The following is a 13314-nucleotide window of genomic DNA, read 5'->3' as shown; positions in this document are numbered from 1 at the left end:
CAGTCAGCCCCTCCGCTTGCTTTGTGCCGGCAATTGCGGGCCGCACCAGTGGGCTGCCTCGGCCGAAGCCTAGCCATAGAACTGGTGCGGCTCCAGACCCAAAGTCAGAATCAGCTAAGTATGTCTAATGCCAACTTTGAGTCAACAAGTTAAACTGCAACACACAAATGCACATATCAAGCAAATATTTAGCTTATAGCATACACAACTGCATCATATACATACATACATTTACACATACAGAATTTGGTTCCATAGATTGCTTAGATTAGATACATTTTCCATGCTTGCCCTTAAAATGCAGCGTTTTATATATATAATTTTTTTCTTTCATAAATATGTATGTACGTATGTGTATATGTATCTATGTGTATGTATGTATGTATGTATGTATCTATATATTAGTGATAATCCAAAATAAGTGCAATTTTTGGGGTAATTCTAAAGAATTGCACACTCACTTGGATGTAAAATTATTCATATTTAAAATCATCACTTGTGAAGTATAACATACACATGTATTTTCCATTTAACCTGCACTGTTTGATGTCCGTACCAAAACTGAACATGGATCAAATAGGGAGGGACTCCTTGTTGTTGCAATTCTGTAAAAAGCTTGCCATGGTTAATACGATCAAATGCCTTAGAGGCATCCAAGAAGCACAGAAACATAGTGGAGTTCTGACCACTGTACTTACTGCTTCCTTCAGGGCATAGATGCACATTTCAGTTCCATGTTTCCCTTTTAAAGCCAAACTGCTCATCAGTAGTGGCAAGGTAATGCTGAAGTCTCTCCAGCATGATTATCTCCATAACCTTAGCGATCACACTAGGCAACGCAATAGGCCTATAGTTGTCAATACTGGAGATTTTCCCAGTTTTATCCTTGACCATGGGTACAAGTAGGACAGACAGCATAGAGCTGGGCAAAAAAACATGCATTATCATTGCAGAGAAACATAAGTCTAGTAATACTACAACCCTGTGGCTGGCAAATTTCAGATCTTCTGCTGTGATTTGATCCAGCCCACAAGATTTACTCATTGATAATTTCTTAATCATCATTTACCTCTCCAATTGTAATGACAACATTATCAGAGGAAACGCGACCCAACCTGAAATACCCAGTTAAATAACTCACTATAATGCTTTCTCCACAGCTCTGCAACATGGTAGGCCCAGTATCTCCCTCAATAGCGGAGGGCAGAGCAACTCTAGTAGCATTCATAACATGGACTTCTTTCCAAAAGTTTTTCCTATCACTTTTCATCAGTTTTGGGGCTAATGATTCAGTTCTCAGATTGTATTCAGTTCTTTTTATGTATCGCACAGCACATTTTAACTGCCTGTCAGACGATTTCTTAAAATCCCATTCAGGGCCAGACCTTGGCTTTCCCGCAATGACCCAGCTTTTAAAGGCCTCTCTTGGCTGCTGATGATGTTTCCTCACATGCACATTCCATCCAGCTCGAACACTAGGCTGTTTAAAACTTTTTTTTTACAGAATGGTACACCTGAGTCCTTTAGTCCAGCCACAATTTGGTTGCACAGAGCTTCATTATGACTTTGATTATCGCAGTCAATATTGCCACCGATCAAAGCATCATATGGAATGGGGATACTCCCGAATCTCATTTCTGTTACATATTGGTCGTACTGGAGATCACATGCCGTGAGCTTAGACCAGTCTGCTTTTCGAACAATAATGTGGTTCTGTGTTAACGTTGGTAGCTTCTCTACATTCAATGTGACACAGAGCGGCATATGATCTGTTGTTGCCATTCCATACAAGATCTCAACATGTCTTATACATTCATGAGCATCTGCAGAGCACAAACAGTGATCTAACCATTGTACTCCAGGCTTCACTGACATGTGTAGCTGTCACTAGTGACAGCTACGTAATTTTTACGGAAGGTTTTTTTACCATCTTGACAAAACTGTATCAGATACTGACCAAACATGAACTTCAGAAATCAGAAATATCCGTATTAAAATCACCAATGACATAAATGCTGGTACACAGTTCGCAGTCCTCAATAAAAGAGCCAATAATGCCCAGCCTTTGTCCGAATTCAGCTTCATTGTCATGACATTCAAATGGTGTAAATATTCAAAATAATGAACACATTATTATCACAGGCAACTTTAGCACCTATACCCCAATCAGCATTCAATCTGATCACACTAACAACAGGATCATATTTCTTATGCCACATAATGGCCACACCTCCAGGTATTCTGCCTTGAACCATACCAGAGCTAAAGTCTGTAGTCGACTCTACAGCCCCATGAAAGTTAACATGAACTGAATTAAGTTTGCCCAGGTCTTGCTTGGCGAGGAAGGTTTCCTGTAGGCACAAAATGTCAGTGTTCTCAAGCAGTTGGTCTACAACTAACTGGGTCTGTCTTTGAGCACAACACCTCTCGGCCAAGCTTCTCTTGCAGATATAGCAACAATGTATCTGCATCCAGTTCGGGTGTAAACTTTGTGGCAAAGACACTCACCATTTTAGTTCTCACAGTGCGAATGCCACTTCCAGGGCCTGTTCCAACAATGCCGCTTCTCTTATCCTGCTGCATTGGTCTGATTAACCGGGACTTAGCGGGTCTCTCCAGCGCAGTAGTAGCAGCTGGTTGCCTACGGCCACAGCCTTTAGCCACAGTGCTCCAGGTAGCAGTGATAGCCCCTTCCTTGGCTCCGCTCTCCGCCGCTCGCTTTGCACAGATCAAACAGCGCTTTCGTTGAACTTGCAATCCATTCAGACGAGAAGTGGCTAGTGGCTAAAAGCACCAGTTCATCTTGCGCCATTGTTTTAATTTTAATGATTAAAAAATTTAATAACTCATCTTGCACTACAATTCTACCATCCGCACAAGTGTAAATCTCAGGTTTAGATCTCACGACAGGCAGACTCTACCTCACACGACCATACGCCATCTTGCTGAATGTTTACAGTTCCAAGATGGAAGCAGATTCATTGTCAACTTTGTTTCAAGCGGGATTAAATTAAATCAAATATAAAGTCAACACTGTTACTCAAAACAATTGCAGAGTCGATCTCCCCGCTGTCAGCACTGATCCATCCACCCGCACGGAGCGCATTTTGGGCTTCAGACGTCAATGTCGGATGTATGCGACCTGGAGGTTCACACTGCGCTTTGTAAAAGAAAAAGAAAAAAAAAAAATACAATAGGTATCCCTAGGACCACGTATGAAAGTGGCCAAAAACTTTGACGTGCTAAGAAGACATTATGCACGTTTTTGAGACAAATAACATGCACTTCGATCGGACACTTATAATTTATTTTCCCATGCCACGCAGAGCTGCAACATAAGGATGAAAGAGCTGCGGGTTGCAGAACCCTGGATTATACAAATAAAATTAACTTGTCTAGAGCATTTTCTATATGTTTAACTCCTATTTAGCTTTGGTTGGTACTTGGTAACAGACAATTTAGTCAAGAGGCGAGTCAAAATGTGGTCAGGGGCAACAGTTGCCCATCCCTGGTTTAGGGTATGGCTCCAGGAGACTTTATTGTAGGCCTTGGGCTGTTATATTCATCTCCCAATTTTTGTCGACCAGCTGAGTCATTTTTTTTTTCCTTTTTAAATAAATCACACAAAAATTCTCTAGAATATGAATTTATGGCCGGGCCTGATGTGGTCCAGGTTATAGATCACAGTTAATGGCAAAAAGATTTGGAAATATTTTTCCCAGCCTCTTTTTTTGTTTTGTTTTAATATAACGAAAACCTGGCATTTGAACAGGTGTGTCACTTTTTCAGTTGTATTTTCATACTTGTGTTGAAACTTTTTTTTTTTTCCCAGATTTGCCTTCTTCATAGCACTCTGCTGATGAAGTGTACCTATACGGACAGCCTGTTCAGCACTGACGATGAAGCTTTCATCCTCAGACGATTGGTGGTTCTTTCCCAGCATCCACTGCTAAGTAAACCTGAGAAGCTTTTCTTCATGGACTACATGCTGCATTTTCCTGAGAATAGGCCAATCAGCTGCGCAAATGGAAACGAAAGTCCCCCTGTGCTGCTAACTCCCCAATTGGCATGTACGCTAGCACCGACTGTACTCAATGATTATGTTACTATGCTGGCCCGCTTCAATCTGCTGTTGCTGGTATACCAGGAGGAGGGTGAAAAAGATGGAGAGGAAGGCAAGTGTCTGGTCTATCTCTATGAACACCTCAACTCTCTGATGAACATTTTGATAAGAGAACACAGTCGAGAGATTGCTGTCACATTTTTCAGGGCAGTTTTCCTTTTTCTTGTCTGTTTTTGCCAAGTGGAGCGATATGCTAACAGTATTGCAGATCAACTATGCACGCTTTATCACCATCAAACCCACCTGGCTCTACACTTTTTAAACTTGGTTGACCAGACCTCTGACTTGTTCCCTGAATCCAATTGGTCTACAAGACTCTGCAGGGCCCTGCAGGGCATTATCATTGAGGCACCACCTGCTAAGTTCACCTTAACAGACCTCGGTTGGCACCTTAAGGTGCTGGCTCGAGTGGCAGAAGAAGGGGAAATCCATCAGCAGAGCACGCTCCAACTACTTTCCAACATCATCATTACACCTTCAGTGTGTATGGCTAGTGACTGGCACCTGGGAAATGGTGTGCTACAGCTTTGCCGGCGCTTGATGACACATCCCAGCCTGGACTCATTATTTACCTCTCTGGCCAACATCCTGCAACATCTCATCTGTTACTACGGCGATGCAGACATTCAAGATCATGCCCGACTATATTACAGCCTCCTGACTACTCTCTCCAAAGAAAAATTGACTGGCATTATAACACAAGGTCTGAGGGAGCACGGACAAAATATCAAGCACTCGCTATCGTACATAATGGCAGACACAGAGAGACTGACTAGTGTGCTAACCATTCACCAGACGAATAAGCCGGTTTTTAGGCTGACTGAGTTCAAATATCCTGAGCCACTGGAGAGAAACAGTCTGGAAAGTTACCCGAGCTCCAGCGAGATACAGGACTACCCAGGACTGGAAGCATACAGGGCTCAATTCAAAGACCCTTGCTTTGGCTCACAGATTACCTTGCACTACCAGCTAAACCATACCATGAACAACCTTTCCTGCTTTGATCAGATCTGCAGCATACGCCTGCACTTCAGCTTGAGGGATAACGTCTATGAAGAACTCAGTGACTTCAATGTGCCCTGTCTTTTTAGAGACTCACTGTCCCCCGCGGTTAAACTTGTATTGAAGCCCAGGTTGCCCATCCCCATTACCCTCAGCAGCAGTGCCATCTTCAGCACCTTAAATGGCCTTTCTTGGTATACATTACTGCCAGACATCCACATGTTTTTTCAGCAAGCCTTTCTGCCATTGGCTGTTCCCACCACTTGGGGAACAGTTGTTAAATTGGGTGTTTTTAAGGACCTTTGGGATGAAATAAGTGAGGAAGCGCAAGCAGATTATGCTACCACCCTGTTTTGCTGCCAGCTGCAAGCAGAAGAACTGGGGTCCATTGTCGAAAAACAGTTGCGTCCGTTCATTATATCAGATTCGGCCAATAAAGCTGATTTAAAATTGATTTTTTTCATTCCCCCACAATTTCACATATTGCTGAAAATAATTTCAGAAGAAGATGCTGTCCATTTCAATATTGTGACCGATAACTGGCGGCTACTGGCTCACATCAGTTCTTTCCTTGGTAACCTATTAACGGCTTAGCTCGAAATGGTTAACAGTAACCTATGACGTGTCGTACTTCGTTTTTTAATGAAAACTACCTCTATAGTATTGCCCTAAATAAATTGATTGCCGGAACTGATTTCACATGTACGTCTTTGTGATGTGTTGTGTTGTGACTTTAGTTAACTCGTTGACTTCCTGCACAAACACGTGACATGAACTGGTCAGTTCCACAGGGCCTAATCAGGAATAAATTAAGTTCAAGTTTTACTTTAAATAAGACTTCACAAAACCCTTGATTTCTCATTTTTTCCAGAAACAGGATTTTCAGTGAAACTTGCCTATGCTCTACTGCAGACTACTAAAGAATGACAAATGCTAGAAATAAACTTTTTTTTGATGAAAGAAGAGAGTCTTATCTTTCTTTTGGTTGGTCCCATGTCTATATAGCCATAAAACACAATATTCTGTGGGCCTTCAAAGATGGGTCAAAATTCTCAAAAATGGCTTCGCTGCGCTATGAATGGCTGGCATTTCATGAGTTAAAAACCCCATCTAAGGAAATTAAAATAAGTAAATTTTATTTACATAGCATTTCTCACAGAGAGGACTCACAAAGTGCTTCACATTGGTTAAAGAATACAATCAAATATAAAAATAAAATATAAATTAATAATATAAATTAAAAAAACCAAAGGTACTAGAATACATAAAGAATAAAAAGATGTTATTAACTGCTTTTTAAAAATATTCAAAGGGGCACCTCACAGCTCGTATGGAACAGCATTTCACCATTTCAGAGCAACTGACTCAAAGGCTATGTTGACTTTAGTTTTTAATCTTGTGCGAGGTACAGCCGAAGAGAGGGCAGTCAGCTGACCTCAGTGACCCGACAGGACAGTGAAAAGACAGAAGATCACTCAATATGCAGGTGCTTGACCATGAAGGGCACTGTAAGTGACAGTTAGAATTTTGTATTGGATCCTAAAATGAACTGGCAGCCATTGCAAATAGACTGTTAAAACAAAAAGTGTTAGCACAACAATGTTAGCTCCTTACTGTCCCAAGCAGTCACATGCATTGCAGCCGCCAGCTTTGGCGTGGGAGTCAGAGTGAGCTAAGACCTCATCGAACACCGAGGCTGTCTTGAACGTGCGCAGCGTGTGATAAGTGGCCGATTCGAGAAAATGGCCGATTCGAGAAAATGGATGGAGTTATAAACTAGGCAGCCAAGATGCTCCGTGTCTACCTTTAGCCGTGTTTGCCACGGCTAGTCAGCCAGCGCAGGGATGGCCCTCGGAGAAAAAGTAAGTCAAGCTAACACTTTAAATGTAATCTACAACAACCTATGAGCAATTCATATAAAGAAAAAGCTTCTCTGAACGCAGTGTGTTTGAGTATCTTGGTGACTTATGACATGACAACATATGTTGATATGAAGTGCACCTCAGCTGCATGTAGGCTGCTCATTTCTTGCTCTTTTTGGTCAGACATGGAAATGCTAATCATTTTGTGATGTTTTCAGAGGTTGAAGTGGGCCCAAGTAGAGATGTCCACACGTATTGAATGGCAAAATGTAATCGTTCCCCATCGTGACGTCACACAAGGCATGGAAGCATGAGAGGGGGTGTGGTCAAATTCCTCATCATTAGTAGTTTCTGAACACGTTAGTTTTGTACTTATTTTTCCAAAAACAAATTGATAAAAGTTCAAATGCAAGCTAATATCATTTTCCTGATTAAAAAAAAAAAATACATAAATTGATCTTATTGAAAAATAGACTGTCTCTGCTCTCTAATCCATTAAATCTTTTAGACAGGCATACTAGCAGGATCAACCATGCAGGTTACCACGGCTGGGCTGACGGACGGGCGGCTGTGGGGGCGGCCGGCCCGACAGGCTAGGCACACGCTCGCCCGCGGCCTCTATGTGGCTGCGGAGCGGAGCAGATGCCGTCCGGCTGGGGCTGATTCAAGAAGGGCGTCAGAAACGCAGCGCTCGCCGTAATGCCTGTTGGAATGGATGGGAAGCTTGCCCACGCAACCCTAGAGCGTGAGAGCGACCCACGGTCAGTCTTCTTTTGGTATCCTATTAGGCTTGTGTCGTTCGCCACCGTAACGGCCCTATGAGCGGCTCTTTGAAGTGAACGACGGGAGCCGGATCCCTTGAAGACACTTTTTTTCCTCTTGAAGGTACACGTGATTGGTCAATATGCGTGGTGTCATCTCTGTGTCTGCGCTGCTTAGTAGGAGTGGGCGGGTCGATCCAAATATCGATATTATCGATTCTAAGCAAGTACTTGGATCGGATCGATACTATTGTAGCGTGTCGTGTGTTCCGCGTTGAAAGAACACTCTTTGTCAGATAGATAAATACTTCCGAACTTGTACTTGGGAGAGACAACTGTCGGCCCGTTTATTCTTTTCTTCTCGTCGCTCTCCTCTCACGTCATCACTCCGCGACACATCCCCCTTAACGCTTACAGTCGTCCCCCCAAACAAGAAGGAATGTCCCCATTTGCACAGGCAACAGTGAAAGCGAGGGGGAACAAAAAACAACCAAAAAAAAGACAAATGCACCCAAGTAACAGAACATCCCAGAGACAATCACAACACATGCATAACAAAGAGGCATAAAGCCAACAATATAGTTCGTTCCTTTCCTTGCTTTCTTTTTCTTTTTAGTTGCATTTTTTTTTCTATAAACAGTTCAATCATGCAATACAGAAGAAACCCACATTCAACAACATACTTGATGCGTGGAACATACTCTATAAAATAATCAACCCCACACAATCCCCAAACCGTAGGAGGTCGTGAGAGCCTGCCGAAACGAGACATCTTTGAGTCATCAACTATTGGTGCAGGAGACTCCCCCGAACCCTGTGCAGAACCACCATCCACATCCAGCCCAGGTAAGCCCACACCTGCAGGACAATCAAACATAACAGCCTCGTCCTGCAGAGCAGTGGGCAGGGCAGGAGAGAGAGATCCTCCACCTGAACCCTCCAAAGGAAGAAACACCGGCGGATCATGTCTCAATTTAGCATCATAACCAGCTTTCTGCTTCTTGCCCGCTACAATGTTGTCCTTAACTTGGCCAAATGCAGTTTCCAGGCATCGGAGAAGAGAATTTGCAAAGTCCACCACAGGCCCCCTGTCTCAGAGCTGCCCTGCAACATTGGCCCCAGCACCACTTCCACTAGGGTCCGGGCCTCCCTGCCATGAGTGAGAAAATAAGGTGTGAACCCAGTGCTGGTGTGTACACTCGTATTGTAAGAAAAGGCAACTTGCAACAGGAAAGAGTCCCACTCCCCCTCACATGACAAAAGCGTCTTGGCCAACTGATCGATCAGCGTCCTATTGAATCTCTCCACCATACCATACGATTTTGGATTGTATGGAGTGGTATGAGTTTTCTTCACGCCCAACATTTGGCACAAATGTCTCACCACATCTGATTCAAATTGCCTCCCCATATCTGTATGCAGTGTCTCCATCACCCCATGTTGCAAAATATAGTTCTGGAAGAGACATTGAGCAACTGTGGTAGCCTTTTGATCACGAATAGCATACAGATTAACAAATTTGGTAAAATAATCCTCAACGACCAAAAAATAACAGTTGTCCTTTGATGTGAGCGGTAACTCCAGAATGTCAGCTGCTACCTGTTGAAAAGGCCGCTCCATCTGCGAAGTCCTCATGGGAGCATGGTGTTGAAGAACAGGGGACTTCCTCCTCTGGCAAGCATAGCACTGGTCACTGGTCACCAGGCCCTGATGTCAGCGTCCATAGTGGGCCAGTAACACAAACCCCTGGCGCGAGCCACAGCTCGGTCATAAGCAAGGTAAGCCGTCAGCGGTGTGCCATGCAGTTGTGACAGAACTTCAGGGACCAGCACAGTTGGAACTACTACCTGTGTCATCCGACCCATTTCAGTCAGCCACACAACCCTGCACAGAAGCCCATCAATGGAGGCAAGACGGTGAAATTTGCGCTACAGTCTCCTCAAACCCCGACTTGCCTCTTTCAACCTCCATTTAGGGGGTCTACGGCCCTCCTCCAACCAACCCAAAACTTGACCAATGTAAGCGTCCCGTCGCTGGAGCTCCTTGATGTTTGAGCCATTGTGGCCTGATCTGCATTAGCCTGGGGGCATGGAAAAGAAAGAGCCGTGGTGGCTGACTCAACAGTGCACACCTAACTTGTGGTATCGGCCACCCCGTCGCATGCACGCGATCACCAGTTGTATCAAGGGCATCCATCCATCCATCCATTATCGATACCGCTTATCCTCACAAGGGTCGCGGGGTGTGCTGGAGCCTATCCCAGCTGTCTTCGGGCAGTAGGCGGGGGATACCCTGAATTGGTTGCCAGCCAATCGCAGGGCACACAGAGACAAACATCCGCACTCACAATCACACTTAGGGGCAATTTAGGGAGTCCAATCAACTTACCATGCATGTTTTTGGAATGTGGGAGGAAACCGGAGTACCAGGAGAAAACCCACACAGGCATGGGGAGAACATGCAAACTCCACACAGGGAGGCCAGAGCCGGGATCGAACCCACGACCTCTGAACTGTGAGGCGGACGTGCTAACCAGTCCCATCACTCACTACTGTAGCAGGCTTGCCCTTTCTTTTGTTCCCTGTCTACCGTTGTCAAAGTGTGGTGTTCCCGTTAAGATAGTGGCAAGTTTTCTACCCTGCCAAAATGGCCTTGTTTGTATTTGGAACAAGGTGTTGTGTTTGTGTCCGCAGTTGTTTGTTGTATCAGTTCAATACTATTAAAATATATTATGTTTTAATTCATAGAATTGATTGAGAAATGCACTATTGCTTAATAAAAACTATAGTGTGTGAATCTTTTGACTTGTTGGCTATTCTATTTGTTGACATTTATTAAATACATAAACATGCATACATTGTGGCGGACTTTAGGACCTTGTCTCTCACCCAGCAGGCATACAGGGCGTGTTCTTATGAATGTTTTTTGGCGCAATATTGAATTGTGTGAAGTCTATTGTTGACAGTCAAGGAATAAAGATGTTAACCAGTCAGTCGTATGCACTCCTTTTTACTGCCACATTGGTGACCCTGACGTCGAACATGTTTCGAACCGTGGATGAAGAGGTGTCCTCCTCGGCCTTGTCGCCCTAACTCCCGCAACTTGCAGCCGTCGCCTCTACCGCGAGGCTGCCGGAGTTCTGGCAGAGTCACCCGGCTTCGTGGTTTCAGCATGTCGAAGCTCTTTTCCACCTACGAGGAATCGCCACTGATGAGCCGAAGTATTACATGGTCGTGGCATCCCTCGACCAACTGACTACACGTCGTGTGATGCAGCTTTTGCGAGCACCTCTACAAAGCGGGAAATATGAGGCGCTCAAACAGCTTTTGCTCAGGAGGTTCAGTTTATCGGACTTGTGAGAGAGCGGACAGGCTCCTTTCTCTGCCCGCGTTGGGTGATGGCACAGCAGTGGCCCTCATGGACAAGATGCTGTCGCTGTTGGGCTCGGATGAGGGAGGATTCGTTTTCCCGCACATTTTTCTGTGGCAACTGCCGCCTTTGGTGCTTACGGTGTTGGCTAACTCTGTGTGCCTGGCGACCAGCAATTATCAGGGCTTGGCAGAAGAAGCTGAGAGTTCTGCTGGCTACGAGGTGGTGCGCGGTGCAAAGTGTGGCGGTCGATTGCGAAGCGACGCTGGATGCAGACCCGACTGGTGGTGGCCGGAGTGATGACACGGAAGCGGCGCGAGAAGGCTCTCTGTTTCTTCCACCAGCGGTTCAGCACGAAGGCTCGGCGTTGTGTTCCCCCGTGCAACTACGAGCCTCCGGGAAACTCCAACGCTCAGTAGCGACTGTGGGCGTCGGCAACGAAAGAGCTGCTCTTCATCACAGACTCGTCATCAGGAAAACGTTTCTTGGTGGACAGCGGGACTCAAGTTAGCCTGCTTACGCTCACCGCCGTGGACAAGGTAGCCGGCGGCTGTGGACCGTCCCTGTGTGCAGCTAACGGCTCGCCCATCATAAACTTTGGTTCCAGGTCGGTGACTGTGTGCTTCCACGGACGTGATTTCCAGTGGAACTTTATTGTTGTTTATGGTTCGAATTATCGGCGCAGATTTTCTGTGTGCACATGGACTGCTAGTTGATGTTGCTAACCGCCGTTTGATTGACGCTGTATCTTTTGCTACTTTTCCGTGCGAGGCTGGGGGACTTGGGCCATTAACACACGCAAATTATTTGACGTCGGGCAACGTTTTTCAACATTTGCTGTCTAATTTTCCTTCGCTAACAACTCCCGCTTTTACCACCGCGGAAACTAAGCAAAGGTGGAACATTTCATCCCCACCGTTGGCCCGCCAGTTTTTGCCCGCGCGCGCCGCCTTGACGCAGCAAAATTGGCAATTGCGAGGGAGGAGTTTGCTACAATGGAGCGTTTGGGGATCGTGAGGCATTCTAACAGCCCGTGGGCGTCACCCTTACACATGGTGCCTAAAAGTGATGGTACCTGGTGGCCTTGTGGTGATTTTCATTGGCTTAACTATGTTACCACGCACGACCGTTACCCCATTCCACACATTTAGGATCTTTCCGCACGTTTCGCTGGCACCACCATTTTTTCCAAAGTGGACTTGGTCCGTGGCTACCACCAAGTGCCTGTGCAGGCGGATGACGTGCCCAAAACCGCAGTAATAACCCCGTTTAGGCTTTTTGAATTTCTGCGCATGCCTTTTGGACTGAAGGGGGCAGCACAGACCTTTCAAAGATTGATTGACTCTGTGTTGCGCGACCTCGACTTTGTGTTCGTCTATCTCGACGACATTCTGGTGGCCAGTCCTTCACCGGAGGTACATCTGTCGAACCAAGCGCCTTGATTCGCATGGCCTGATCGTGAACCCGGTGAAATGTCAATTTGGTCTCGCTGAGATTGACTTCTTGGGCCACCGTATATCAGCACAAGACGTGGTCCCATTGCCCGCCAAAGTACAGGCGGTAGTGGATTTCCCCCGCCCGGCCTAAGTTAAGGCACTGCAGGAGTTTTTGGGAATGGTTCATTTTTATAACCGGTTCCTTCCTCGTGCGGCCCACCTCCTGCAGCCCCTGTACGGTGCCTTGAGAAATAGGAAGGCTAATGATCTTATCGAGTGGTCTCCGCAGCGGGCATTGGCCTTTCAACATGCTAAAGACGCCCTCGCAAGCGCAGCCCTCCTAGTCCACCCGATCTCCACTGCACAAGTGGCCTTGACTACGGATGCGTCCGATATAGCTGTAGGGGCGGTGGTTGAGCAACTCGTGGCGAATGTGTGGCAGCCCCTTGCATTTTTCAGTCGAAACCTGTAGGATAATGAACGCAAGTACAGCGTTTTTGACAGAGAGTTGCTGGCACTGTGTCTTGCGACGCGCCATTTTCGTTTCCTTCTTGAGGGGCACCGTTTCACAGCTTATGTGGATCATAGGCCGCTTATGTTCGCGATGTCGAAGGTTACGGAACCGTGGTCACGTAATCACTTCAAGGACCAGGTCGTCTGGGCCAGAGACATCTTTGGTCACAAGGACTTCTAGCTCTGTATATCAAAGCCACATTCCATTACATTAGACAAAGCTGTATGCCTGCAGTTATGTGAAGGCC

The 13314-nt window shown here is 45.7% G+C and overlaps 1 protein-coding gene across 1 annotated transcript in view; it reads left to right on the top strand.

The window, feature by feature from the left end:
* The window catches only part of ap5b1 (adaptor related protein complex 5 subunit beta 1), an 18806-nt gene extending 12718 nt beyond the window's left edge, over window positions 1–6088 (top strand). The window contains exon 3 of the mRNA XM_086041268.1: window positions 3833–6088. Coding sequence (XP_085897394.1) covers window positions 3833–5719 — 1887 coding nt within the window. The 3' untranslated portion in view covers window positions 5720–6088. The remainder of the gene's footprint in view (window positions 1–3832) is intronic.
* The last annotated feature ends 7226 nt before the right edge of the window (window positions 6089–13314 follow it).

Source organism: Filicampus tigris, chromosome 9 (assembly GCF_054856515.1).
Source record: "Filicampus tigris isolate MCC_2025a chromosome 9, RoL_Ftig_1.0, whole genome shotgun sequence".
NCBI classification, from domain to species: Eukaryota; Metazoa; Chordata; class Actinopteri; order Syngnathiformes; family Syngnathidae; genus Filicampus; species Filicampus tigris.
The sequence above is the reverse complement of the archived record's forward strand: the minus strand, read 5'-3'. Positions and strand labels throughout refer to the sequence as shown.